This window comes from Vulpes vulpes, chromosome 10 (genome assembly GCF_048418805.1).
Source record: "Vulpes vulpes isolate BD-2025 chromosome 10, VulVul3, whole genome shotgun sequence".
In the NCBI taxonomy this organism is placed as follows: Eukaryota; Metazoa; Chordata; class Mammalia; order Carnivora; family Canidae; genus Vulpes; species Vulpes vulpes.
Window position 1 is genome coordinate 43427628 of NC_132789.1, and position 27267 is coordinate 43454894.

The following is a 27267-nucleotide window of genomic DNA, read 5'->3' on the forward strand; positions in this document are numbered from 1 at the left end:
GTGGCCAGAAGGCTCAAGCAGAGCCTTCATTTCCTAGGCCCCGGGAACTCGGGCCCACGTGGGAGGCTGGTGGGAGAGGCTCGCAGTGGCCAACAGGACCTGGGGGCTGGGCTTGGTTCCCACTGGGCTGCTCACTCGCCGTGCACCCCCGGACACGTTTCCTGGCCTCTGTGGGTCTCAGTTTCCCTCTCTGTACAACGGGAATGGCAGTCATAGAACGAGCCCCGGGGGTTGTGAGGTCACACACGCGCATTACGCAGTCTGCACCATGTCATTACCTGCTCTTCTTTTTTTTTTTTTTTTAATAAATTAATTTTTATTGGTGTTCAATTTACCAACATACACAATAACACCCAGTGCTCATCCCGTCAAGTGTCCCCCTCAGTGCCCATCACCCATTCACCCCCACCCCCCGCCCTCCTCCTCTTCCACCCCTTCCCCTTCCACCACCCCTAGTACCTCCTCCCCTAGTTCCTCCTCCCCTTCCACCACCCCTAGTTCATCAGAAAGGGAGACAGAACATAAAGACTCCTAACTCTGGGAAATGAACCTACTCTTCTTATTTTAATTTTTGTCATAAGGCTGTTCTTTCGAGGAGGCCAGGGTGGGGGCTTCAGGAAATCCTTTTTATGTCTCTGAGCTCCAGTTTCTAACTCCAGGGCGAGAATACCTGCCCGGCCTTGTTCCCAGCGTGGTTTGGGGCCGGGAGGAGGCAGCTGGTGGGGAAGCGCTCCCAGATTGTGGAATCCAGTCTAAACGGAAGGGAGTGGTGTTGTCACCATTATTAGTAATAACTATAATTATTATGGAAATTAGTCAGCAGGCCCCAGAGGCATCTCCATTTATCAGCTCCCCTACTCCCGCTTTCTGCCTGGGATCTGGAATGTGGGGCCCCAGTGGGTGCCCAAGCCTGTCATTTGCAGAGGCTGCCGGGCTGGGGAGGCGGAGGGGGTCACCTGGAGCGCCGAGGCCACCTGTGGAAGCGAGCCCGGCTGGTGCCAGTCTTGTCGGGCACAGCCTCTCCGGCATCGGCATTGGAAGCTTTGAAGAGCAATTCACAAAGGGGGTGGATCAGAAAACCCCAGCAGCGGCCCGACCTCTCTAAGCTGACCCTCAGCCGGGGAAAAGAGGGGGGCGGCCTCGTCCGCGGGCTCCGTACGGCGTCGTATCCATCAAGGCGCGGGCCCTGACGGGACATGCAGGGGACCTTGTTAAACCCGATTCCCTGCAATTGATGAGCCTATTAATCCTAGCTTGGTGCCATTTTTAATAACATCATAACCATTTATTAGTGTCGTCAGATAATTAGTCTTCTCGCTAGCTCATAGATAGCGTGGTAGAGGCTTGGCAATATTATTACTTCCTTATTAGGGATCTGAACGCAGACGTAAAAGTGATGAATGCCTGCCTTTGCAGGAATCTGACCCCCGAGGCCCATTTGGAGGCCCCGGGCGGAGCCTCTGACCAGCAGGACCAGAGAGTCCGCTCACCTCCGACCCGTGCCACACAGCATTCCAGGGAGCCAGGGTCATGGAGGAGGATGGGGCGTGTGCAGGTTGCCCCCCTCCTGCTGATGCAACAGACGCACTTGGACGGAGCAGTGATTTCTCCATCCGTCACCCCAGCTCTCCCAGACTGCCACTCTCTCCACTTTTACTGCCCGCTCTCTCCCATTTCCCCCTCTCTCCAAGGTCTCACTCACACCCAAGCCTTAAATTACTCGCAGGTGTTTTAATGACTCTGGAATCCAACAGAAATGACTTCACAATCCGGGTCTAGCACATACTCAACCTTTCTGGCCTCCCTTTCCACATCTACGAAATGGGAGTCATAAAAAAGCCTTCTTCCCAGGGTTTGTAGGACGATTTAATGAGCTGCGGCACAGAGATGCTTAGCAGAGCGCCAGGCGCCTGGTAAATGGGCAGCACCTGGGAGCTGTTCCTCCTGGAGGATGAACACCATGGCGGTGGCGGAGCCGGCCCCTCAGCCGTGGTCATCCCGGGGGGTGGGGGGGGGGGCACAGTGACCTGGGATCTAAGCCTGGCCCCTCTGAATACAAATAGGAGCCCTGGGAAACCAACTGACACTGTTCAGACTCATGGAGAACAGAAGCACACACCAAGGTATCGCCCCTTCTGCTTCACTTGGGGCATTGGCCTTTCCTGACACCTGCCATCCAGAGCTTCTGTCCTGACACATGGTCCCCAGCACCGTGCTCGGGGGTCGGGGTGCTGAGGGAGGCAACGATTTCAGAGAGTGGAGAGTCTGAACCCAAGAAGAAAGGCTACTGCTCCAGAAGGGGGCAAGACACGTTCTTGAAGAGCCTTGGGTGCTGCACATGGGCGTTTGGTCCTCAGTGTGAGAGCTGCAGGGCACAGCTAGAGGATGTGGGGCTAGGGGGTGACATGAGAATGGGCCTGGAGGGAAGTCACGGAGCTGCTGGGCTAAACGGAAGCCAGGCTGGAGGCCATCGCTGGGACCTGGATGAAGGAGAACATGGTGGAGGCAAGAAGGGAGGGCCACGGTGGGGAAGGAGGGCCCAGATAGCTCCGCAAGGAGACTGGAAGGTAGAGTTGAAAAGATTCGTGATTGGTTGGATGAAGGAGGTGAGGGAAAGGGAGGGTTTTTGCACAAGGACAAGGGGTGAAATTCCAGAGCTGGGAAGAGGGCAGTGTCATCCCCAAATAAAGGGCCTTCTGGCCACGTAGAGGATGGAGGGGAGGTACGGAGAGCGTGCTGGGGTTGAGGTGCCAGTAGGCGGCTGGCCATACGGCTGGGCAGTCAGAGGAGGGAGCAGAGCAGGAGGTCAGGATTTGGGAGTCCTCAGCACAACCTCGGGGTGGGGGGGGGGACCTCGGGAGACATCCAGAGGGAGAGACTGCGGGCAGAGGAGAGATGGGAGCCTGGGTAGGACGCGAACGACATGGGCGTGTAAGGAGAGAGGGCAAGGAGGAGTCCACAAGATGCCTGCCAAGGCTGGAGAGGAAGGAGAACCAGGAGAGCGTGGGTGACAGGTACCACTGGAAAGACACGGGCAGAGGGTGACAAGTGGCAGGCAGGGAGGTCTACGGAGAGGAATGAACAGCATCCACGCTTTGGCACGAGGGGCAGGGGCGGCCCCCGCGTGGGCCTCCCAAGTGCTCCTGGCCTGGCTTCCCGCAAGCTTCATTCTCAGGGACCCCAGGGATCCTGTCCTGGCTGCTGTCCTGAGCCTGGCAGTCAGAGCAGGTGGGTTAGGCAGAGACGACGCAGGAGCCTGGCCCACAGGGAGTGCAGAAATGCCCTCCTGGCCACAGGAAGCCATTAGTTCTCTTGTCTCTCAGTCGTCACCTCTCACTAGAGCAGGTCGGGGGGTTTCCCTGGCTCGTGGATGGGGCCCGACCAAGATCCACCAAGATGGGGGACAGAACAAGATGGACACTGGGGTGGTCACAGGTGGAAGCAGCGCTGCCTGGACACCCCGTCTGCCTCCCTATAGGGCTGAGTGGCAGGCAGAAGGGATGGCTCGGCGCCAAGTGCCCACCTCCCCCGCCTGACCCTTCTTCCAGACAGCGAGGCCCCATGCATGCTCCTGGCTGCCGCCTGAGCACCTGGGCTGGGCACGCCGAGCAGGCGGTGACGAACGAGGGCGCGTGAGCGAGCACGTGGACCCACACACCTTCCCTGGAGATGTGGCAGTGGGGTCCTAACAATGGAGCTGCCCATCCTGTGCAAGCGGAGGGCCAGGTGTCAAGGCCGTGACCCATCACCCACCATGTCCCCCACCGTTCAGTAACTGGGTCTTAGTCTTGGCCCCCATGGCTGGTGGGCAGGGGGGAACCCCAGGCCCCCGTTTGTGCAGCCAAACCACCTTCGGGCAATGCACTTTGAAGCAAGGCATGCTGGGAGCTCACCGGTGGCAGGTGGAGTCCTGGATGGGAAGGGGCAGCTGAGGGCAGGGGATTTCCTGATGGGGTGCAAAGGTGGGCTGTTGTTAGGGCAGCCGGGTCGCCAGGGCAATGATGGAGGAGCTCTGGGGAAGCTCCGGCTCTGCCTGAGAACAGGCAGGGGAGCAGGCTGGGGTGAGGTTCACCGAAGGACTCTAGGGGCCCGGACTCAGCCAGCAGAGCAACCTGGGGAAGACCTGGGGAGAAGCCCGGCTGGAGGTCGGGGTGCAGACAGGCAGGTGCAAGAGCGGTCAAGGCACAGGTACAGGGGAGCTTCCAGGGTGAAGGGGGCTCGGAGGGAAAGGGCGTTGAGAGGGAACAACGGGTGGGCTCTGTCCAACCCCCGCCGAGGGTCACCGGCTCCTTTGTCCATCCCACGGATTTGAGGGAACGCCGTCTCAGCCTGGCTCCTGGATGGCAGGGCCCAAGGCAGAGGCTTTGGGGTGCCAGCTCATTCGGGGGTGCGGCGCCAGGGAGCACGTGAGGGGCGGGGACATGGAGCAGGAGCACCAAAGTCAATAGGAGGACTCACGGTTGAGCCTGTCGGTACCAAGTGTCACCGGAACCTGAGTCGACACCTTAGAGAAGACTGACAGAGTGTGTCTTGGGGAGAAGAGGGGGACAGGTTTGCCCACGGGCTCCTCCTGACGTGCATGTGTTTCTGGGTTGGGCGTAGCAGGCATAGGAGCCGGGGGAGGGGGGGGACCCTGCCACAGGACCCGCCCTGCCCCTGCGGTGAGGTGCCTGCGGGGGGCTGGACAGAGCCAGAGCGCCTGGGCTGGGGCTTGAGGGCAGAGGACCGAACCAGGCACCCAGCAGGTGCCAGACCCGGTGACCAGAGCGATAGGAGCAGCCAAGACAGACGTCCGCAGCCCTCGCCCCACCCCCCCACATGGGAACAGTGAATCAGCCAGGCTGCATTGTTCTGCAACTGCAGGCAGTGCTACCGCCGGATGGAGGGGTCTTGGGAGGTGTAGGACAAGGAGCAAGGACTTGGGCTTCTCTGCCTAAGGGACTCCAACTGACACCGAAGAATGAGGAGGAGCTACCCGGGGTGCAGACGGGGTACCTGCTTGGGGGGGGCACCCAGGATGCCCACGTCTCCACCCTCGGCAGGGGGCCTGCAGGGTTGGCAGGACCCTGCCGCGCTGGGCCCTGGGTAGACCCCTGCCTGCCTGCTGGTGACACGAGGTGTGGGAAGGGGGTCTCCTTCAGAGGTGGGAGTGGAGGGGGGCATCCCCCATCACGTGTCCCGAAGCGGGGGGCGCCCCCCGAGCTGCACCCTGCCTGGGACCTGGAGGAAGTTGCTAAAGACTTGGGACAGGTGGGGGGCAGTTCTGAAACACCTTCCCTGTCCCTTGGCCGGCAGCATGCAGAGAAATCCAGGGAGGAGGCCCGGGTCATTTGTGGCTTCTGGGCGTGCAATGAAGGTGGCACATGTGTCGGGTGAGTGAAGGAGGACACAGGCTTGGAGATGTCTCCCAGCCTTCAGGTAGGAGGGCAAGTGTAGGGGAAGATCTGGTCTCAGACATCATCGCTGTCACCCCACCATGTCCCATTTTCTCCCAACCAGGGAGCAGACCTGGACGCATTGGACCTGACCCCTGTTTACACGGCCAGGGGAGGCCGTGCCCCAGCCCCCCCTCAGGCCCCCTTCCCGAGCCCGGGACGGGGTGCTTGCAAGCTAGGCCTGCTGGGAGCTCACCTGAGGGTAGAACAGAGTCCTAGGTGGAGCAGGCCAAGTGGGGGAGACAGGTGACCCTCCCCAGGGTGGCCAGGCAGCCCAGGGCAATGACCGGGGAAGGATGTGGAGCTGAAGACATTGCTGGGACCTACCTGAGGAGAGTCATGGGGACAGGTGAGGGCTTTCAGTGGAAAGGCCAGAAGTAAGGGGCCCTCTGGGGCCAGGGTCCCGGGAGCAGGGTCCTAACTGGAGGGAGGAGGGTGAGAGACAGGCAGGGGGCAGGACCAGGCAGACCAGCATGGGTCAGGTGGCTTCAAGGAGAATGGGGGTGCCAAGCAGGGAAATTGAGGCAGAGCTCAGCACCCCCCCCCCTTAGGCTGTGGTAAAGGTTGGTTAGGACCGTTAGGGGCATTTTGTAGGTCAGTCTTGCAAAAGAACTTTACTGAGCTCCTTCAGGCCAGGCTTTGTGCTGACCCCAGGGATACACCCGTGTGTGATCCAGTTTGGCCCCTGCCCTCCTGGAGCTTACACACCAGCAGATGAGCCAGGGGTTAAACGGTGACTTACAAGTAAGTTAGTTGTGATAAGGGCCCTGAGGAGCAGCACGAGGGGCTGTGGGCACAGCAGCTCGCCCAGGCGGGCAGTGAGGCCGCCACGGCTCAGGAAGCCAGGGTGTGGAGACTACAGGTGCTGGGACTTGACCCATCCGTAGACAACTCGAGAATTTTCCAGGGCTCTCTCCCCTGAGTTCTGGTGTGTGGGTTGTTGGGGCTGTTGGTGGTCAGGTTCACGTCCAGCGGCTCTCAAAGCAGCGCTGGGTTTCCTTAAGCTTGGAGTCTGGGGGGGTCATCAGCAGACACCCCCTGGGACTTGCTTTGCGCCCTTACGAAGTGGCAGGTGCTCAGCAAGCTGGCTCTGTGGGTGTGCTTGCTCGTGTCTCTCCTGCACACGCCGGCTCGCTCAGTCCCAGAGTCTTCGGACGGCGGGCGCTGGGCCGGGCGCTGGGCCAGGCATGCGGCACACAGGGGTGGAAAGACACAGCCTCAGGCCCTGCTCCTGGGAGTTGATGGCCCAGCGGGGGAGACACCAGCAAGCCTCTCTAAAACCCAGCTGTGGTCAACACTAGGCGTGAAAATACTTGTGCCGTGAGAAGAATCATTAGGGAAACCGGACATCACCATCGGAGGATTTTGTTTGTGGGCGTAACTGCACTGTGACCCCAAGTAGCCATTAGCTAGACAACGAGTTTGTGGAGGAAGAAGTTCGAAAGCTCCAGGTAGAGGAACGCACATGTGCAAAGGTCCTGAGGTGAGGGGCTCCAAAAGAAGCTAGTAGAACACACGCAAGGGGACAGGTGGTAAGGAAAGGCTGGAGAGGCGGGCAGGGCCTGTGTGCCCTTTCCAGCTCCGTTGTCACCAGCCATGGGGGGTGATTTACCTCTGAACTTAAAGACGACTTTTAAAATTCTTTAGTTCAAAATTAATTCAAGTATGGACTCAGCTCCTCAGTTACCCAAGCTGCGTAGGGCTAGCGGTTCCCGGGCTGGACGACGCAGATGCAGAGCTTCCCTGGCGCTGCAGAAAGTTCTCTTAGATCGTCGAAAGGCTTACGGAACCCCTGATGAGAACGCCTTATCCTCGGGGCCGAGGCGGGTCTCGATGTACAGTCAGCAGGGTTGAGAATGGACGCATCCTAGCTGGAGCGACGCGACTTTGAGGAAAGACCGGAGGGCGAAGCCCGTGGCTACCACCACGTACGTGGGCAGGGAGGTGGCACACAGAGCCCTGGGGAGAAGTCCCGCGTGCGTGGCAGGAGTGAGACTGGTTTTCTTAAGGGGCCGAGGAAGCAGGAGCAGAAGGATCTGGAGGGAAGTGGGGGTGAGTCTGCATGTCCCTGCAGCCGTAGGGCTCAGAAGTCGGACCAGGCCATGTGAAGCGTACAATGGGGAGACCCCGTGGCGGCCGTGGTCGGCAGCCGGAGTGGGGTTCACGTCTCCAGCAATGCAGCCCACGTTCGGGCCAGGGCAGCGCGGGCCCAGCTGTAGGGCCTGCTCTTGTGAATGGGGAGGTGGGAGGAGCCTTGTGCATCCTGCTCAGGATCTAAGTGGCTGGCGTACGAGGGACCCAGGGCTGCCGCGGCTGACGGCCACACACTAAGTGGCTTAAAACCACAGATTTATTCTCTCTCAGTTCTGCAGGCCGGACATCAGCAGTCAAGGTGTTGGAAGAATTGGTCCTTATTTTTTTTTTCCCTTCAAGCTCAATTAGCCAATATCAAGTACACACTTAGCTTCAGAGGTAGAGTGCAGTGCTGTATCGGCCGCGTGTCACAACCAGTGCTCATCACATCACGCCCCCTCCCCCGGCTTCCACTGCGGGGGGCATCCGTGGTGTTCCTTAGCCTGACCCTGCATTGCTCTGCTATCTGCCCCCAGTGTCACGGGGCCTGTGTGTCCTTGTCCTTGTGTGTCCTCTTCCGCACTTTCAAGGACGCCAGGCCTGGGGTGTAGAGCTCACCCTCATTCAGTGTGACTCCCTTCTTGACTTCGTTACTTCTGCATAGACCCTATTTCCAGAGCGTCCAGGTTGGTGAACCCATGGAGATGTGGGGAGAGTGGCGTGCCCCGAGAGAACGAGGGAGGATGCGGGAGCTTCATGCCCCTTCCCACATACCTTGCCCTATGCATCTCTTCCATGCAGCCATTCGGAGTTATAGTCTTTTCTCATAACCGGCGACCGGAGTGGCCGCACCATTTTACGTTCCCACCAACAAGCTAGGAGAGGCCCGGTTGCTCCGCGTCCTTGTCAGCACTTGGTATTATCAATATCTTTTTTTTTTTTAATTTTGGCTGTTGGAGAGGCAGGCGGGAGTGTTGTGAGAATTTGAAACCACATGGGGAGTGTTGCTGGGGACACTCGAAGGAACACCTGCGAGGTAGAGACCAGATGCACACAGACCCCCGGTGCTGCACGCCCAGGAGCGGCTGCTGGACCCAGTGATGGATTCAGGGACACTCAGCAGGGGCCAAAGAGAGCCCGATCCTGGGGGAAGTAAACACGCCCATTGAAGTTACACACTGTGCCCCCCCTTTTGTACACAGCCCCCGATACTCCCCCAGCAATCTCGCCGATGCTGTTTAATCCCAGTGGCAATAATAAAAGACTATTTTATTGGGAGGCAGGGGGCGGAAGGGCCTATTTCCAAGCTCATATTCATGGATGCTAGGGATTAGGACTTGAACATATTTGGAGGGGTGCACAATTCAACCCCCCTACATGTGGTTTGCGTCATAGTGTAGTAAAACATGGGGGTTTGAGGTCGCAGCGAACCGGGTCCAGGTACCAGCCCAGCCATTCACCAGCTTGGAAGCCAGCTCTGCTCACTCACTACTGTACCACCGACGCCACTGGTCACCCAGACAAGGAGAGCTTGAACAAACCTCTTAGCCTGACTGAGCCACAGCACCCTCATCTAGAATGTGCTAGGACATTTACCGCCACGTGAGGCTGCTGGGAGGATCCTGTATGGCATGCTTAGCAATGCCTGGGGTATAGGATCCATCTGTGAATGACAGTGGTTCTTACTATTTTAACCATAGCAGGTCACAGTCTGAGCAGCAAGATCCCCCTCCCCCCACCCCACTCAGGGGATCCCAACCAAGAGGCAGAGCACAGAGACAGGGGATCTGGTGGAGACCTTACCTGAGAATGCAAGTAGGCAGGTGCCAGGAGGGTCACCAGACCCAGGTAGCAACCCCCCTGAGGCTCAGGGGGCTGAGCTTTTCCCCCTTGGAGGACCCCTGGCGGAGGAGAAGGCTGATCAGCGATGAGTTACAAGAAGTGGGACCATGGTTGTTAAGTCTGTTCTTGGAATCTGGAGGGGGTTTCCCCGGTTTCACTTTCTGGGACAAGGCTAGTGTCCAGCCAGCAGCCAAGGTGGCAGGATGCTCTGGGCCAGAAGAGGGAGCTGCAGGTGGTTTAGCCAATCCTGCCTTTAGCTCTGCTTGCTGGAGATGTGGGGAAGCAAAGGGCGCCAAGTGGCCCCATGGAGCAGAGTGGGAGAGGCTGGAGCCAAGTGGGTCCTGACAGACTCTTGGGAGGTGGAAAGGGGCTTATGGGGTTCAAGTAATGTCCTGGAAGGGTTGTCTTGCCCAGTTGAGAGGTTTAGACAAAAGTAGGGAAAGGTCCTGAGGCAGACGGGGCCAACAAATCACCAGTGAGATCAATGAATGTGTTGGACGAGTCAGAGGTTTGGTTTGTTCAAGGCTGTGAGCACCGTGGACATGAGAGCAAAGGCCTTGGACCTTCACGGAGCCTCAGTTTCCCTCCATAAGAATGGAGGGTTGGAATAGATGTTCCTGAAGGTCTCTGGTCCAGCTCTGACAGCCTATGATTTTATGAATCACCCTCAAAGAAATCTTGCACAAGTGGGAAGAGCCTGCCAACGTTGGGCCTTTCATTCTGAGTAATGAACTGACACAGCAGAGGCTTGACATCTGTTCCACTCTTGCAAGGGAAGCCGGACGAAATAATGCCTTTTTCAGAGAAATCGTAACCAACGGTGAAATGTAGTGTTTCTTGCCTAAGCCAAAATCAAAGTGGAGAACGCCAGGCTTCCTGAAGCCCGAGGGAGAACATGCATCAAAACTCCCCGTGAAGGAGAGCAGGTTGACCAGCTGACTGGCTGCTGTAGGCACAGAATGTGTGTGGACACCCACCTCCCGACCTCTGAGAGCCGAGAGCAGCGGGAAGTTGGCGGGCGGATCCTAGGAAGGTTCCAGGATGGCGCTGGGGAAGAAGCAGGTGCCCGCAGCCCTAGAGTTGGCCTCCTTGCCAGTCCCGGACCCCTTCTCGTGGAACCCGCATGGCGGCAGACACCCTGATCCTCGGTCACTAGTCCTTTCGTCCAACTTGCCATCAAAGCCAGAGGAAGACTGGCACCATTGATTTTGAGATCCTTCCCGAGAACCCAGTCCAAGCCCCAGAAGCTGTTCCCAGAGACCAGCTCCAAATGTACAGCGATGATGACTTTGGAGTCAGACCACAGCCTCCCAAACAATGTGCTTTGAAGGGCCAGGGCCAGGGGAGGCTGAGTTCTAGAATCTAAAGCCCACTACACCCTGCCTTGTGCCAACATTATAGAGGATCCTAAACTTGGGAATAAAAGGAACCTTCCAGGATATCACACCCTTGTCCCCACCCTACTGAGTCCTGTCAACATCCCCCTTGGTTGCTCACTCAACCGGAAGCTCCGTAAGAGCAGGAGCTGGGTCTCTCACTCTGCACCTTCCCTGATCATTCTCTTCTTTGTATACACCCTGAGGGCTCCGGGGGGCCGGGGGGCGGCAGCTGTGCACTTCTTCTTTGTCTGCCTTCAAAGCAAGGCAAGTTCCAACTCACACATTCCAAAATTTACCAAACGACGATCCCACTCTGACACGTCCTTTATAACAGGCTCCTCCTCCCTGGTGTCCCAGGTTCTAAGGCTCACTGGACCCTTGGGCTCCGCATGTCAGTCATCGGATGTGGGGGCTGCCCTTAAAAGGAAAAACACGGAGGTTGCAGTGTCGTGGTTTCGTGTCTGCCAGCAAGGCCGCCCTCCACCCCCACCACCCCCAGCCTGGGGAAGCTGCGGAGTCTACCCAGGTCAGGCTTCCCTTCCTGGAAGACTGACTTCAGTTTGGCGGCTGGTTCCTATGCTAGGATTGGTGAAATCAGAGATGGTGTTAACAGCTACCATTTAGTAAACAGTTTGATGAATGTCTGTGTCCCCCACTAGGCTGTGAGCCCTGAGGCAGGAACCACGTCCTTTTGGCTCAGCTCTGAATCTCTCGTGCTTAGAGGAGCTCATAAAATGAATGAACGAGTGAGTGAGTGAATGAATGAAGCAAATTGGACCAAGCCATTGGGTGGCTGCCTAGAGGCCTTAGAAAGGGGTGTCAGAAGCAGCTGCCCACCCTTGGCCAAAGGGTCTTTCGTGCTGTTCTTTAGGACCTGACCTCTCCGTCCTGCCCTCTCCTAAGACAGGGAAGTGATAACCTGGTTCACGCTGTGATAGGTCACTATCCACAGGAGCCCTCCCAGGGGGAACACCGTCAACAATACTACAGGGCTGAGATGGGCTTGGGAACGGACAAGCAAAGCAAGGCCCCAGCTACGGCCCAGCTGCGCTTAGGAAGTCACAGGTAAATAGGCAGATAAGACAGAGAGTCCCATGGCCACGCATCCTACATTGGAACTGAGCGGGTTAGGACCTTACCGTGGGGGTGAGCAAGCTTCATGGGTGTTTGGCATTGGAGGCGGCATGTGCGCAGAAATAGGGGTGGTGGTTAGAGACAGCAGGGAGAGAGTGTTCTCGGCAGGGCACGGTGTGTGCAAAGCATGGAGGCGGGAAAGGGCATGTGGGGAACAGGAAGCAGTTAAATGGGGCCTTTGTAGGAGGAGAGCCGCGGGGAGGAGGCTGGGAAGATGGGAATGAGGGATTATAGGTGTTTAATCAGGAAATCTCAGACCAAAGAGACGGACCTTTAATTATTACCCTCCTTAACATTGTGATGAGCTCAAGTTGGCCAACGTGGGAACACTCCGAGCCGCCTTTGCCCTCTTCCCTCCCCTCACCCGACCGACCGAAGGGGGCTCTGGGCTCCCCTCTCCCTCTAACGAGGGTATTATATGGGCCCAATTGGATTTTGAGGCTTTGAGGGTGCATAAAATATCCAGAAGAGGGAGAAGCAGTCGAGAAGTGGACAGGACAGGAAAGCAGATTCAAGGAAGGTTTGTTCTGGACTCCGCGTCCTCTTCGCAATGTCTGAAAAGTCGCCAGTAAAGAGCAGGAGCTGTTTCTAAGTGTGTGTAGGTTTGCTGAACTGTGTGTATTTGACAAAGCGCCATTTGGGGAGCGAACCACACGGGTGCAGGTTTCATGGGGTTCCCTCCGCTGCACGTTGATACCGCGAGCTCCTGGGGAACAGGGGTTCGGTCTAAGTCACCACTGTCTCCTCGGTACGCCGGGCCCGGCCTGGCACAGAAGAAGGGGGTCTGTCAACACTGAAGAACGGTCGAGTGACCCCAAGGTTCTGGAGACAGACTCCCCTTGACCACCTGCCCTCCCCTCCTCCAGGAAGAGGTGTCTGTCCCCTGCTCGTCTGAGGCTTTACTCACATCTGGGTGTGTGTCTCCCTCTCGTTGCAGAAGGCAGATCTGGCCGTGGCCCCCCTGACCATCACCCACGTCCGCGAGAAGGCCATCGACTTCTCCAAGCCCTTCATGACGCTCGGTGTGAGCATCCTGTATCGAAAGCCCAACGGCACCAACCCCAGTGTCTTCTCCTTCCTCAACCCCCTGTCCCCAGACATCTGGATGTATGTGCTGCTCGCCTACCTGGGGGTCAGCTGTGTCCTCTTTGTCATTGCCAGGTAAGGGCGATGCCAGCCCAGGGCTCTGGCCCAAGGTTGGGGTTTCAGGGAAGCCACGCTGGTCACCACATCGGGGGCCAGGTTCTGTGGTCACCAGCACAGAAGGCCCAGGTTCGGGCCACTGCTGTTCCTACCCCTCTCTACCCTCCCGAGGCTCAGACCCCCAGAACATTCTGTTGCCCCTCCTCCCCGCCCCACCCCACCCCAAGCTTGCATCCCCAGGCCTTACCCCGGTCTGCATCCAGGAGGCAGCAGGAGTGTCCCAGGCCCCTCGAGCAGGCTTGGAGAGGATAGGTCACTGCCCAGAGCTTCACCACCTGGGCCAGGCGCCCAGGACGACAGACTTCCGTGTATCAGACAGTCCGGTGACAGGATGGAAACTTGGAAAACAGACCGTGTCCACAGAGTTGGGAGGAACAGTGCCATATAAACACACACATCCCTGTCCATAACACATGCTGGCAGCCGCCTCGCACACTCGGTCGTCTGCACGAACTAGACATAGCACGAGCCTGCTGGTGCCCGGTCGGAGGTGGTCACCAGGGTCAGGTGTAGCTCCGTGTTTACTGGGCGCCTGCTGCTTGCCAAGCACTGAGCTCTGCCTCACAGCCCTGTTCATGACCTAATTCTCTCAGTGCCACCCACCCCCCTGCCCTGTCACTGCCACGAATGGGAGACACCTGAGGCTCGCAAAGGTCCCGTGCCTAGCAAGGCCACCCCAGCAGTAAGGGACGCAACTGGCATTGGAGCTCTGACCACCAGTGTTGTGTGTGTCAGGCACATCCCCGGCCCCCTGGACGTGTGTCCTGTGCCCCTGCCCCAGGTCGGTGGCTCCTGGACCCCCAGCCCTCTGCCTCCTGCTTCCAGGCTCCAGCCCCAGGCCCCGCCCTCCTTCTTTGTCCTCTACATCCTAACAAGGTGCGAAGAGAGACTTCTTTGGAGAGGCAATTGGAGATTCAAGGACTTGTGTTTGGGCCTTTTTTTTTTTCCCCTCCTGAGTCTTCTTTGAAAGGCTCCCTCCCACCAAGCCCCCTTGGCTCCCTCCTCCCGCACAGAGAGAGACCAAAGGGAAGGATGTGAGGGATGAAATTGTCCTCTCCGGACGCCCGTGGCTGCCAGCTGGCCGGTGCCGCCTGCCTGCCCGGCCCCGCCCTCCGCCCAGCCCCCCGGGAGAGGCCTTCATCACGCCTCTTTCTCTAATGGCCTAACGAGCCTTTGAAAGCAGGCGCCCCTCTCCAGAGCTCTCACCGTCATTTGAGCAGCTCCAGCCGGCTCTGGGCTCCCACCCCCTGGAAAGCAGCTCCGGCTTCTCCAGCAGGACTCCTGCCCACCGATGCAAGGCCAGTCCCCCCATCCCAGCCTTTCAGCCTGCTTTTCACCTCCTGCCTCCTGTCAGAGAAGGTAGGGGCCCCCCTCCTGAGGTTAGGCTGGAGAGGCTTTCTGGAAGAGCTGGGACTTCTGCAGCTGCTAGAATGACACAGGACAGCCAAGGGGAGAGGAGAGGGACAAGGGACCTGGCCACAGGGCCCTGAACAGAGGACAGCTATCACGTTGCACCACACTCACCTCACTCGCACCCATCCTGTCCGATCCTTACAGAGGTCCGAAGAGGTGGGAATACTTCTGCCCACTGTGCAGAAGCAGCAAGTGAAGCTCAGGAAGGCCGAGCCAGGGCCCAAGGTCAGACAGCTTTTGCTTCCAGGGCTGGACCCCAGAGCCAGACCTGCCCATCTTTAAATCGGGGTGGCAAACACTGGTGTCCCCGGGGCTGGACAGGAAGCGTGAGAGAATGAAGCAGGAGGAGGATGCACGCCTGGCCAGCGGGGCAGCCGCTCCTAGGCCCCGACACGCTGTGCTAAGCAGGGACGCAGGCCCCGCGCTGCAACATTCATGCTGTTTAGACAGAGAGTCAAATTTTTTGTGTGTCACCTCGTGGCTTGTGCAGGTCGTCGCTAACTCGATGTCTTCCAACACCGAGTCAAGCATGGCACATCTACAGGGTGGATGTGGCCTCTGTCCCCCCTCCACGTGGCCGGTGTCCTTTGGACCACTCCACGCTGGCTGCTGGAGAGCCGGACGCAGCTGCCCCAGACATGGGGTCTTGGAAGCGTGGGCAGTTCCCCGGGCCGCTCCAGGGCAGCTGTGGTGTGTTACGGGGCTGCCCGGCTTGCCAGCTGGCCTGGCCTGTGTCTGTCTAGTACCAGGAGTCCCCGCGTTGACCAACACTCTTCTCTGCCACCGGTTTATTCTGCTTTACGCTCGGAGAGGGAGAAGGAGAAAGGAAGGGAGACAGAGAGCGGTATGGCTGGCCCTCATGGCAAGGACGTGGTCCTTCCTAAATGCAGGATCCCCGGGGCAGGGCTGAGGGTCAGCTGCCAGCCAGTCCAGCTCCCGGGACTCACATTCTGGTCAAATCCGGTGCAGATGAGCAGCCCGGGGAAGAGATGGCCCCGGCTGGCCGGTGCTCTGTCTACACCTCCATCACCGGGGCTGGACTTCAGCTTCTCCCACAAGTGGAGACCTAGAGGTATCACCAGGTCAGCCTCTCCTAGCTCCTACCTGTGTGCATGACTGGACGGTCCTTCACAGCTGCGAGCCCTTAATCCAAGATCCTTCGTGAACTTTGGGGGGCACCTTCCTTACTATCCAGGATCCAACCCGCTTCTGTCCTCTCCTGTGGCCTTAGGGGTTAGAATCTGGGCCCTCCAGACCCCTGACTGCTCCAAACCACCTCCCCGTCTGCAAAATGGGCACCTGTCATTTTGTCAACCTCCAAGTCCTGTTGGGCCAAGAGGCCCATTCTAGAGCCAGGTGGTTGTATCATGATGGGCGGCTCCACCGAGGGAATTTATCCTATTGAAAGTCACCACTGATGGTTCCCCCCCCCCCCCCCCCCGCCGCAAATCTAGAAAGCCTCTCCTTGGAGGACAGGGCCCGCCCGTGGGTGTGGGTGCCTATGGAGGTGTCCTCAGGGGCATCTCTTCCGGCAGAGCGTGTGGCAGTGGGAGACGGGGACGGGCCCAGCACCACCAGCGGAGTAGGGATCAAAGACCCCTAGGAGGTAGTTTCAGAGAGGAAAAAGGCACATCTGGAAAAACAGGTCTAGAAGGAGGCCGGTGACATACCTCACATAAGTGAGGAGCCCAAGTTGCAGGCAGCACTATGGCATCATCCTTCCTTGTGTCTGAAAACAACCCTCGGTATCACATACGTGTGTGCACGTAAGACCCACAACCCTTGTGCGGCCTCATCAGAAATCATCTCTACGTTGTCTCCCCACCCCAACCCGGCCTTCTGGGGGGCTCTGACCTGGGGCTCTCGTTGTCCCCGGCAGAGCCCTGCAGGCACCTGTCACTTCTTGGCTCGCTTCCAGGTCACAGAAAGAGACCCTCGGTGTCTCTCTAACCACCAACACTGTCACAAATCAGGAATTAGAAGGTTGGGTCCAGTCGAGTCCTCGACATTTCTACCTTTGCCTGCAAATCAGACCTCTGGCCTCGCCTGGCACATGGGCCCCCTCCCGCAGAGCCTCCCTGGCCGGCCTGCTCCTCCGCCAGCAGCCCCTGCCCCACGGCCTCTCCCTTCTGGGGTCCTGGGGCCCTTCTCGGATGGGGCTCAAGGTGGTGCGGGGCTGGATCTGTCTCCTTGGGCCCACCTGGTCCAGGGACGCGCTGCTGGCCCAGTGTCTGTGTATCTGGCTGCGTCTGGGCGTGAAGGCCAATGCCGTGGGACAGGGACTCGCACTCCTGCGAGCACCCGGGAGCCACCCAGCAGCCCGACCCTGGCCCTCCAGACCCCCAGGCGGGCTCTACTCATTGAAGGGCCACCCACCGGGCTCATGGCAACCCCACTCCCTGGACTTCACAGGGGGGACGCGGGGACCCCTGAATGTACCGCCCTCCGAGGCTTTTCTCCAGAACCTTCCCACGGCAGCCTCCACCTCGCCTCTCCTAAAGAGCCTTTATCTCTTCTTTGTGGATTTTTAGAGACTCGAGCCTGTTCGTGGCCATTCCCTTTGAATATCCCCATCTTGGTTTAAAGCCTCCCTTTAAGATTTCACATGGGTAGGGTCTCCCCACGTGGTGAAAACAGAATTCTTCTCACTCGAGCTTTGGTGATCAATGTATAATTTATTAAAGCTTTTAAAAGGAGGATAGAAAAGTCTCAACATCACGCTTAAAGCATATCATGCATTAGAAGACAAAACAAAATTCCACTGGACGCGCCTCTCCTGCTGGGCCTGTCATCTCAGCCTCTGACCCCACGCCAGCCACGCCAGCCTCCGGGGGGAGGGGGGGCTCTCTCCAGGGTCTCCCCAGGGTCTCCCAGTCTCTCCAGGGTGCTCTCGCTTCCCCCTGCTTACGTGTCCTCACCTGGAATCCATGCAGCAAAGATTCCTCCAGTTATCAGGACTTCTCTTCCTTACCAGGCAGTGGGGTGGGGAGGGGCGCAGCTCTAAGTAACATTTTTTCCCTGTCACTCAGATATTTGTATATTCAGAGAGAAAAATCTGAACAATTATATAACACGTTGTTCTCTCCCCGGGGGTGGGATCCTGGAGGACCTCCTTCACTTTTTCATCGTAGTCTTCTCTACTGCTTGAATATTTTATGAAGAGTATGCTTTGCTTTTTTTTTTTTTTCCCCATCTTAAGTATACAAGTAATAGAAAAAACCCATTCTCATTTCTAAAAATTCGTATAATCTGTCTAAAGCAACAGGCTTCTCTGAAATTCCAGCCGCCCTTTGAACCCCCCCTTCCCCGGAGGTAATAAACGCTGGTATTTTTTTAGATGTGGATCTTTCCAGACCCTTCCAACACGTTTGTATACACACGTATGTAAGGCACCAGAGAGCTGTATCTTTGCGGATCTATTTATATAAATGTGATCATATTGTTCTTATTTTATCACTCTTTTTTTTTTTTTTTTTTTTTGCCAAACAGTATGGGTGGAAGATCTTTCCCTGTCAGTACCTCCAGACGTCTCTCGTTCTGTTCTATCAGCCGTGTGACATTGCAGAGGGTGCCTCTGACATCGTTTACCTAATCATTCTTCTGTTGAAGGACATTTAGGCTGTTTCCAGTTTTTCGCTATTACAAACAATGCTTTGATAAACACCCTCGTGCGCTTCTCTTTATATAAGCTCATGTCAGGGCGTTTTGTTTTTTTTTTTCTAGGCCAGATAATGAGTCGCGGAATTGCTAGGTTGAAGGGCATGTGTGCTTTTAATTTTCAGAGATACTGCTGAATTACTTTTACAACCGGAAAAGGGCACTAACGATAAAGAACAAGACGCAAAATGGCCCTGATTTCCCATTCCCTGCCTCCCCAGCAGAGCACCGAGTAAATTGATGCTAAAGTGGCAGCACATCAATGTTTGCTAAACAGGCAGCTCTCGTGGCCTGGACGCCCCCTCCCCCGTGGGCTCCCTGCAGCTCTGCCCCACTGCCCCCCTCTCCCTTCCAGGTTCAGCCCTTACGAGTGGTACGACGCTCATCCCTGCAATCCTGGCTCCGAGGTCGTAGAAAACAACTTCACTCTGCTGAACAGCTTCTGGTTCGGAATGGGGTCCTTGATGCAGCAAGGTATGTGCCCTCTCTTCCCAGGGGTTCCCTCCTCCCGGGGGGTCGGGGGGCAGGTGGGGGGCGCGGGGTGCCCCTGAGTCAGCAGAGCCTGCCCACCCTCCAGGGCAGCCTCAGACCTGCTGAACTGTCAGCCCTGGTCTGTACCCTGGTCCCAGGTCCCCGTCCACCCTCGCTACCGTAGCCAGATAGGGCTCGGGGTGTGAGGCTAAAGCAGATAAGCCACCCTATACCCGTGATGTGCAGGGCTCGTCCCTAACCGCTGTGGAGCAGGAGCGTCCTGCTTGCTGGGGCCAACCCAGCTGATGGCCCTGTCACCTTACAGTCTGGCTGAGTCAAGTCGAGCTGAGGATGGAGGAGATTGGGGGTAGGGAGGTTAAGGCCTGAACCTGGGTGGTGGCCATGCGGGTGGAAGACAGACATGGACTCCGAGAACTTCAGGATGTAGCAGGGATGGGACTCAGTGACCACCTGGCCTTGGGGAATCTGGGAGTGAGCAGGGTCATGGTCAAGGTGGGGCTATCAGCCTGAGTGCATCAGGAAGGGTCTGCACAGAAGGATAGCATTTTCCTACATCCTCTAGAAGGACGGCTGGTGTATCGCACCTGACCCTGGCATGGGGGCCCTGCTTTTGGTCAGCTCTGCAGCTAGTCAGATGTCTCAGAAAGCAGAGCACCCACACTGGCTGCAGAGACACCATGGGCAGAAGGGTGGGTGCCAGGAGAGAAGCATCCCCCTGCCAGGAAGGACCCCATCCCTAGCCTTTCTGGCCAGGATCCACAAGTTCATGGGTTCCACCTGTCGAGTCACATGTCCAGAGCCTCTTAACTCAGAGAAGAAGGTGGGGGTGGGACCAAAGTCTCTGCCTATGTTAGGATCCCATGAAGGCGCATTGGGTGACAAGGGGGCAAGGAAAGGAAGGGGATCCAAGGGCACTCAGCTGTGTGTGCTCTCGAGGCCCAGCACAAACCCTGGCCCTCAGGAGACCTCTGTCGGCAAATGCCAAATAAATGACAGGATCCCAGCGTGTCCTGAGTGACCACTACCTGCCAAGCCCTCTGCTGATGACCTGGAGCAATCTGGGGGGTGGAGCAATCTGGCGGAGGGGAGCTGGGAAGCGACGACAGGCTGCTTTCAGGGCAAGTGCGTCTTTCTGTCCCAGCATTAAAGTGTGTCCTGGAGCCTCACCTCACTTCTTTGTCCATCATCTTTTCTCAGGGACAGTTGGGAAAGACCCGGAAGCCCCTCAACGCAGTCATCGCTTCTCCTCTCCCACCTCCAGGGCTATTCAAAGCCTGGCCCCTGATGTATTCCCCGTGGGGTTTTGATTAGGAGGGAGAAAAAATAGTCATGTATTTGAAAAACTCTCCTTTGAGTGATTTCTTTGAGTAGAAGAAGAAGAAGGGAAAAAAAAATCATCTGTATCAAAGCACTTTTCAGAATGCAGGTCCCAATATTCTGGAAAGTTCAGGAGTCACTTGCTATTTAAATCTCTTGAAAGCCGCCTAGTTAATTACTTCACTTAGAAGGTTTCATTTAAATTGTGCTCCACGCCCAAGGTCGGGGAGGAAGAGTGATCTATTTTGGCAAAGAGCTTCAAAAAGTGTTGATTTTCCTCCTGCTGCACAGCACCGCCCGGCCGGCTTGTGTTTGTATACGGTGCATATTTGCCCTCTCACTTGCAGTGAGAGTGCTGCAGCCTCACTGTAGTTGTGAGAGGCTGGGACGGAGGATGGGTGAGTCTCCAGAGAGGAAAAGTGTCCAGCACAGTCACGTGGAGCTGGGAGCAGGATCCACCTGAGTGCAGGGGTTTCTACCCCCAGCCCTTCTGACCCGGGGACCCCAGGGTGTCATCTGGTTCTTAAATTTTAGCAGCACGGGAACCACCTGGAGGGCTGATCTGGGCCGAACCCATATTTCTGGGCCCTACCCCTGAAGGGACAGAGTCAGTAGGTCCTGGGAAGGGACCTGAGAATGTGCTGGGGACTCTAGCAAGACCCCAGGCACTGCTAGCTGGTCCGGGGAGCACAGTGACAACCACTGCTGAGCTGTTACTAGGTCATCAGTGGGGTCTGTGACGCTGGGGGCCTGAGCAGCCCTAGACGGTGTCAGGAACCACGTGCCTTTCTCCACCCTCCCAGGGTCAGAGCTGATGCCCAAAGCCCTGTCCACGCGCATCATCGGTGGCATCTGGTGGTTCTTCACGCTCATCATCATCTCCTCCTACACGGCCAACTTGGCTGCCTTTCTGACAGTGGAACGCATGGAGTCGCCCATCGACTCTGCTGATGACCTGGCCAAGCAAACCAAAATCGAGTATGGGGCCGTTAAGGATGGGGCCACCATGACTTTCTTCAAGGTGAGACCCTCTTCCTCCCTTGCAGCACCATGAGTGGACCCTCCCACACCCATCACTGTCCTTCCCAAACCGCACAGGAATCCCCAGGGCTCGGGCCCTTCCCTGTTGGAGACCAGTTGGCTTTGGGGAAGCTGTGATGATGGTGCAGCCACGAGAGTGGGTCCCAGCACAGATCCTACACATTTTCATACCTGGGACCATGCATGGGGTCAATGTGCTGGTTTTTTCTCTAAATCATCGGAGGAGGACAGGTGGAAGGATAAGGCTGGGAAAGAGGGAAGGAGAAGCGTGGTCCAGACACACAGACACGTATGGAGGCCAATGGGCTCCCTCACCTTTGGCTTAAGGTTTCGGTGACATCCGTGTCCTAAGAGGCTGGCCTGCGCTTGGCGGCAAGCTCTCCACCCCTGAGGGGGCAGCAGCAAAAAATAAACATTTCTTCGCATGTTACACTCTTGGACGGCTGGTGTCCGGCTAAAGCCCCTGTCCCTGCTAGGGCTCCTGTTCTGATGGGGTCTGGCCCCGGCTTTACTGCTCCTCCTGCTTTGGGGGTGTTGGCCCAGTTCCCCCAAGGACTTTCACCTACTAGAGTAGCTAGGGTTTAGGAGACTGACGGGCTAAATGTTCTTACAGGAATTAAGGTAAAAATCATAAGAGCTACTGCCCCCAGACTAGCAGCGCGGCCTCACTGACCCTTTATGACAACTCCTGTGAGGTAGACACCATGATTATTTCCACGGTACACGTGTGGAAACTGAGGCTCAGAGTGACGAAGCAGGTTGTCCAAGAACTCAACAGCTGAAGGACCCAGGTCTGCCTTCCTGCAAAAGCCCATGCTCTAGGCCACGGTGGTTCTGAGACATGAGCGTGATCCCAATCATCTGGGAGGCTTGGGAAAACCCAGGTTCCCGGGCCCCGCCTTCCGGGTTTCCGGTGTAGGAAGTCTGGGGCAGGGCCAAGAATGCACGTTTTTATGAGTTCCCAGGTGCCTCTGTTCTCATGGTTTCTCTGAAGTGGTCAGGCTTCGGGAGCTCCAGGGGCTGTAGGTCCGTTCATCCGTTTATTTATTCGTCACTTGGAAGCCTGGGCCCTGTTCCCTATCCTCCAGCTCTGGTTTCCTTCCAGGCTAAGCCTTGGAGGACTGGACTGAGCCTCCAGTGGGGCCTGAGTGAGGAGAGGGCAGGAGGGAGAGGACTGGGAGGGAAAGCCTCTCCCCCCACACCCTGCAGCCCCACCAGCACTCTCCCCTACTCTGGCCTCCCCTGTGACCCTCCTTGAGGATGGAAGCAGGTGTTCAGTAAAGAGAAAAGACAGAAGGAAAAGGCTCCCCTCGTGTGACACTGCTGCTGCCACTGAGAAGTGGCAAGTGTGGCCTTCCTGAGGGGTCACTATACATGCATTTGGGCTCATAAAAGCATCGTCACAGGCATAGTAGGAGCTCTCTGGGACCCTACGTGTTTTTGAGCGGTATGGGAGCATGTGTGCACCTGTGTGCATGCATGATCCATATAAACCTGTATTTAAGGGTGTATGTGTACACACAGGTGCCAGTGTGCAAAGTCTGCCTGTGTGGGTGTATGTGTATCTTTGTGTTTGGACGTGAGTATTTGCAAAAATCTGTACGTGTACTGGCAAGCATACATGTGCGTGTGTCTCTGTGATCTGCGTGCATGGACATGTGCCTATGAGTGTGGCTGTGCCAGAATGTCTAGATGTATATGTGCATGGAGGTTACATGTGTGTCTGTCTGCCTGGATGTCCCCACGGGTACATGTGGACAGAGGTGAGCACGGGGGATGGCATCTGTGTGTGTCCCAGCCCAGGCATACACATGTGTAATGGCTCGTATGTGTGTGTGATGGCCCCTGCATGCACGCCTGTCTGCATGGGTGTCAGCCTGTGTATGTAACGGACCATGCATGTGTATGTGTGACGGCTCCCACATGCATGCATGTCTGTGTGTGTCAGTCTATGTATGTAACGGGCCATGCACGTGTGTGTGTGACGGCTCCTGCATGCATGTGTGTCTGCGTGTGTCAGCCTGTGTATGTAATGGCCCATGCCATTACATGGGTGTGTGGGTGATGGCTCCCACATGCACGCGTGTCTGTGTGGGTGTCAGCCTGTGAATGTACCAGGCCGTGCATGTGTGTGGGCGACGGCCCGTGCATGCACCCGTGTCTGCGTGGGTGTCAGCCTGTGTATGTAACGGACCGTGCATGTGTATGTGTGACGGCTCCCACATGCATGCATGTCTGTGTGTGTCAGTCTATGTATGTAATGGGCCATGCATGTGTGTGTGTGACAGCTCCTGCATGCACGCGTGTCTGCGTGGGTGTCAGCCTGTGTGTGTAACAGGCATGCCTGTGTGTGCGTGACGGCCCCCTGCATGCACACGTGTCTGCATGAGTATCATGCAGTGTCAGCCTGTGTATGTAATGGGCCGTGCCTGTGTGTGTGCAACAGCTCCTGCATGCACTGTCTGCGTGTGCATGTCATGGTTCCTGCCCGCGTGTGTGTGCTGGTGCGAGTGTGCCTGCTGGTGTCCCCAGGCTGCGGCCCAGCCCTCTGACTGTGCCCGAGCATCTCTCATGCATTACACATGAGCCCGTCTCTAAGCAGGGCTCCCGATCAAAGGGAAGCGGCATAAATAAGCCTGGTGCGGGCTCATCGCCGCAGATTGGATGCCCTGGCCTCCCCCCTCCCTCCACGCTAAGATGCTCACATTGGCTTCCAAGAGCCCAGGGCCAGCTCCCCACCGGGCCGCCGTCCTCCATGCCCAGTGGCACCCCTGGCGGCCCGCCCTGCCCTCGTGCATGGGGGACACATATGCTGTCACTCAGCTGGGCCTGGGTCACCGGGGCCCATGCTCACAAGGGCTCCTGGCCAGGAACAGCAGCTCCTGATCACCAGTTAACTGCCCTGGACGTCTGGCCACCTTGTCTCTTGCTTTAATTCCCGGGAGGCTCTTCTAGCCCAGGGTCCCTTTCCCTGACAGCAGCAATAGGGCCACTTTGCAGGCAGAGAGGAGCTCGAATGTAGGGCTATTAACCCCACCCCAGATGATGAGCTAGAAGCACAACCCCTCCCCACCCCCAAGTTCCCTGGACACACCTCCGTCCTCCTCACCCTACCAGCCGGGCTTTCCAGTCACACCTCCTGCCTCCCAGCCCCTTGGGCAAGGTGGTAGCCTCCTCAGTATCACTTTTTTTTTTTTAATTTAAATTCAAATAATTAACATATAATATTACTGGTTTCGGAGGTAGATGTCAGTGATCCATCAGGCTTGTATAGCACCCAGGCTCATCCCGTCATGGGCCCTCTTTAATGCCGTCCCCTGGGTACCCCATCCCCACCCCCCTCCCCTCCAACGACCCTCAGTTTGTTTCCCATGATGAAGAGTCTCTAATGGTTGGTCTCCCTCTCTGCTTCTGTCTTATTTTTCCCTCTCTCCCCCCACGATCCTCTGTTTTGTGTCTTAAAATCCACATATAATTGTCTTTCTCTGATTGACCTCTTTCCCTTAGCGTACATGACACCCTCTAGTTCCAGCCACGTCATTGCAAAGCACAAGATTTCACTTTTTTTTTTTTTTTTTTTTTTTTTTTATGGCTGACTGGTAGTCCATTGTATATAGAGAGAGACCACATCTTTATCCATTCATCTGTCTATGGACTCACCACTTTCAGTTTTTACAGCTGGAAGGAAACCCGAGTTTCACCTGGAGAAACAGAGGGGGTGGGTGGTTTTGCCTGTGATCACACAGCAGGTCAGTGGAGGAAGCACGACGTCAGGTCAGATAATTCTGTGTGCACACGCAGCACGCTCCCCCACGCGCACTCTAGGCTCTTCTGGAGGGCTAGGCCTCTCCCCTGCCCATGAGTGGGTGCGGCACTGGGGTTGAGCAGGGATCAGCTTCAGGGGCCAGCCACGGGACATCCAGGACACACTGGCAAGGTCAGTGGTAAGAGTAGCATCTGTTGAGCACTTAGTAGGTGCCGGCCACATTGGGGCACTTGAGCCAATGTCACGCGTGTCACCCTCGCGGCAAGCCCGGACCACGGAAACCGTTATCATTCGTCTCCGTTCAACACCTGAGGAGGGTAGGCTCCGTGGCAACCTGAGTTCCCACGGACTTGCTTTACCATCAACAGCTCGTGAAAAGCAGAGCTGGGATTTGAACCCCAGCGGTCCGGCGCCGGGGCCCGAGTGCTGTGTCACCGTGTGCCTGTGGCTTCTCTGACTCGGTGGAACAGGAGCCAAGCCACAGCCGGGTGCACTTAGCCCCAGCCTAACAGTCCTGCCGCAGCCATCCTAGTTGCTCCAGCGGCACAAGGACAGCAGAAGCCAAGTGGCCCAGAGGAGGAGACGTGTTAAGGACAGGAACCAAAGAGAACCCAGTCCTCTTGGGCTCTCGGTCGGGAGGGTGGTGGTGGCACCAGAGCCCTGGTGTGCACCCTGCAGCCCGGGAGACGCGCAGCTCCAGGCGCCCCAGTGTTCCAGAGGAAATTTCATTTGAAGAGTTGTCGGGGAGCAGCAAACATCACAAACAGCGTCTCCCGTGCTGTCCTCCCTCCGTCTGGGAAGATAAAAATTAATTAGGAGATGAAAAAGGAAGTCTTTGAAAGCACTGTTTGGCTGTAAAAATATGTAGGCAAAATGTAAAGGAGAACACTGGGGGAGCGTGTTCATTGGGCAGCTTTGAAGGCAGAGACTGTCAGAAGGCAGCTCCTCCAAGGATCCAGCGCCCTTTGGTGTCGCCGTGGGGGAGGCCCGTCACAGCAGGGGATGGCCGCTCAGGGGGCAGACCAGAGCTGGGGACCAAGGTTCCCAGGCTCCCCGGGGCTCCAGCATTGTCCGCCCCCCCCCCAAACCCCCGCACAGCCTTGTCCTGCTGCAGCCACGGAGTCTGGAAAGGGCCTGGAAAGGCCCGCCAGCCCAGCCCCCCACCTTCCAGGTGCTCAGCAGACTCTCCCCTGAGCTGGAAGGCTCACCCCATCTCAGCCTCCAGGGTCTCCTGACCCATCTGCTGGCCTGTCCAGAGTCAGAGCTCTGCCTTCCAGCAGGAGCAGGGTGGCAAGGCCAAAAGGCAGAGGCCAGGCTGGATTCGGTGCCGGGCACCCTGCTGGCACAGTCAGGTCACACTGGTCTTAAAGGTCAGACACACCAGAACTTGAGTCTTGGGTGTTGTCTCCGCTGGGTGACCTTGGGTAAGTCACTTTATTTCTCCGAGCCTCAGTCTATTCACCCGTGTGACACGGATACTGATGCCTACCAGCGAGAGGACTAAGCACACTGCTGGACGTCCGGCGGTCAGCCCAGCACCCAGGCACGCGGAAGCACTCCAGTCCAACGTCCCTCCAGCTGGTTGACCCAGAAGACTGGGAAGCGGGCTGGACGCTCTTCTCCTTTTGCCCCATAGTCCTCAAAAGGCTTAACCAGACCACTTTGGAGAGGGGACCCGCCCGGAGACACCTGGAGAGTCTCCCTTCCTCCAAGTCCCTCCAGGTGGGGGCCACGGGCTTTGTCGAGGACTCAGAGGCCCAGACAGCAGGCCGAAGAGCAGGGACAGGTGCAGGGCCTGGCCAGTGAGGGGGGGGGGGGGGGAGTGACTGAGCGCTCTTGGCACGGAGGCCTTCTCTGCGCCTTCCTTTTGTCATCTGTGGAATGGGTCTGATGATAGCAGCCACCTCGCAGTTACTGAGATAAAGACAGTGGGATGATGTGCATAAGCAGCTCAACACCTGACACAGAGATCGCAGTGTAGTGAGTGTCAACTCTCCCTATTGTTTGTTGTTGAAAGTGGTGACATACAGGCCTGCTCAGCCCGCAGACACGGTTTTGGGGGGCCATACGGTTTGCTTACATTTTCATATGTGAGTTGCCAGCATTTTAAAATGGAGAGATTTTTGCATTTAAAAAAATTCCCATTTCCAGCTTCTTGAAAATGTGAAAGATCTGGCTTTCCAGAAAGAGCTGCTCTCCCGCTGAGCAACAGTTGTGGGAGCCAAGAGGCAACAGCTCTCCCAGTCTATCAGAATTCCACTCGGCGCTCTTTCCGTATTTACAGCGCCCTCCCCGGCCCCTCTCCCCAGTGGGGGTTTTCTGCCTTGAGCACTGTGTCGTTTCATTTCTACAGAAACTCTGCACTCTAGATTATCCCCACTTTCCAAATGAGAAAATAGAGCCTTCAGGAGAAATAATGATGTCATCTGCTTGTCCAGCACTTATTAGGCACTGGGCTCTGTGCTCAGCCCACTCCCATCTCACAGATGTGGGACATGAGGCTCAGAGATGTGAC

The 27267-nt window shown here is 57.0% G+C and overlaps 1 protein-coding gene across 4 annotated transcripts in view; it reads left to right on the forward strand.

Moving 5' to 3' along the window:
• GRIK3 (glutamate ionotropic receptor kainate type subunit 3) overlaps positions 1–27267 on the forward strand; it is a 220951-nt gene that overhangs the window by 180534 nt on the left and 13150 nt on the right. For all 4 annotated transcript variants that reach the window (XM_072723806.1, XM_025991732.2, XM_072723805.1 and 1 more), the window contains 3 exons: positions 12801–13024; positions 18492–18610; positions 20749–20966. In XM_072723806.1, the coding sequence (XP_072579907.1) occupies positions 12801–13024; positions 18492–18610; positions 20749–20966 (561 nt within the window). The remainder of the gene's footprint in view (positions 1–12800; positions 13025–18491; positions 18611–20748; positions 20967–27267) is intronic.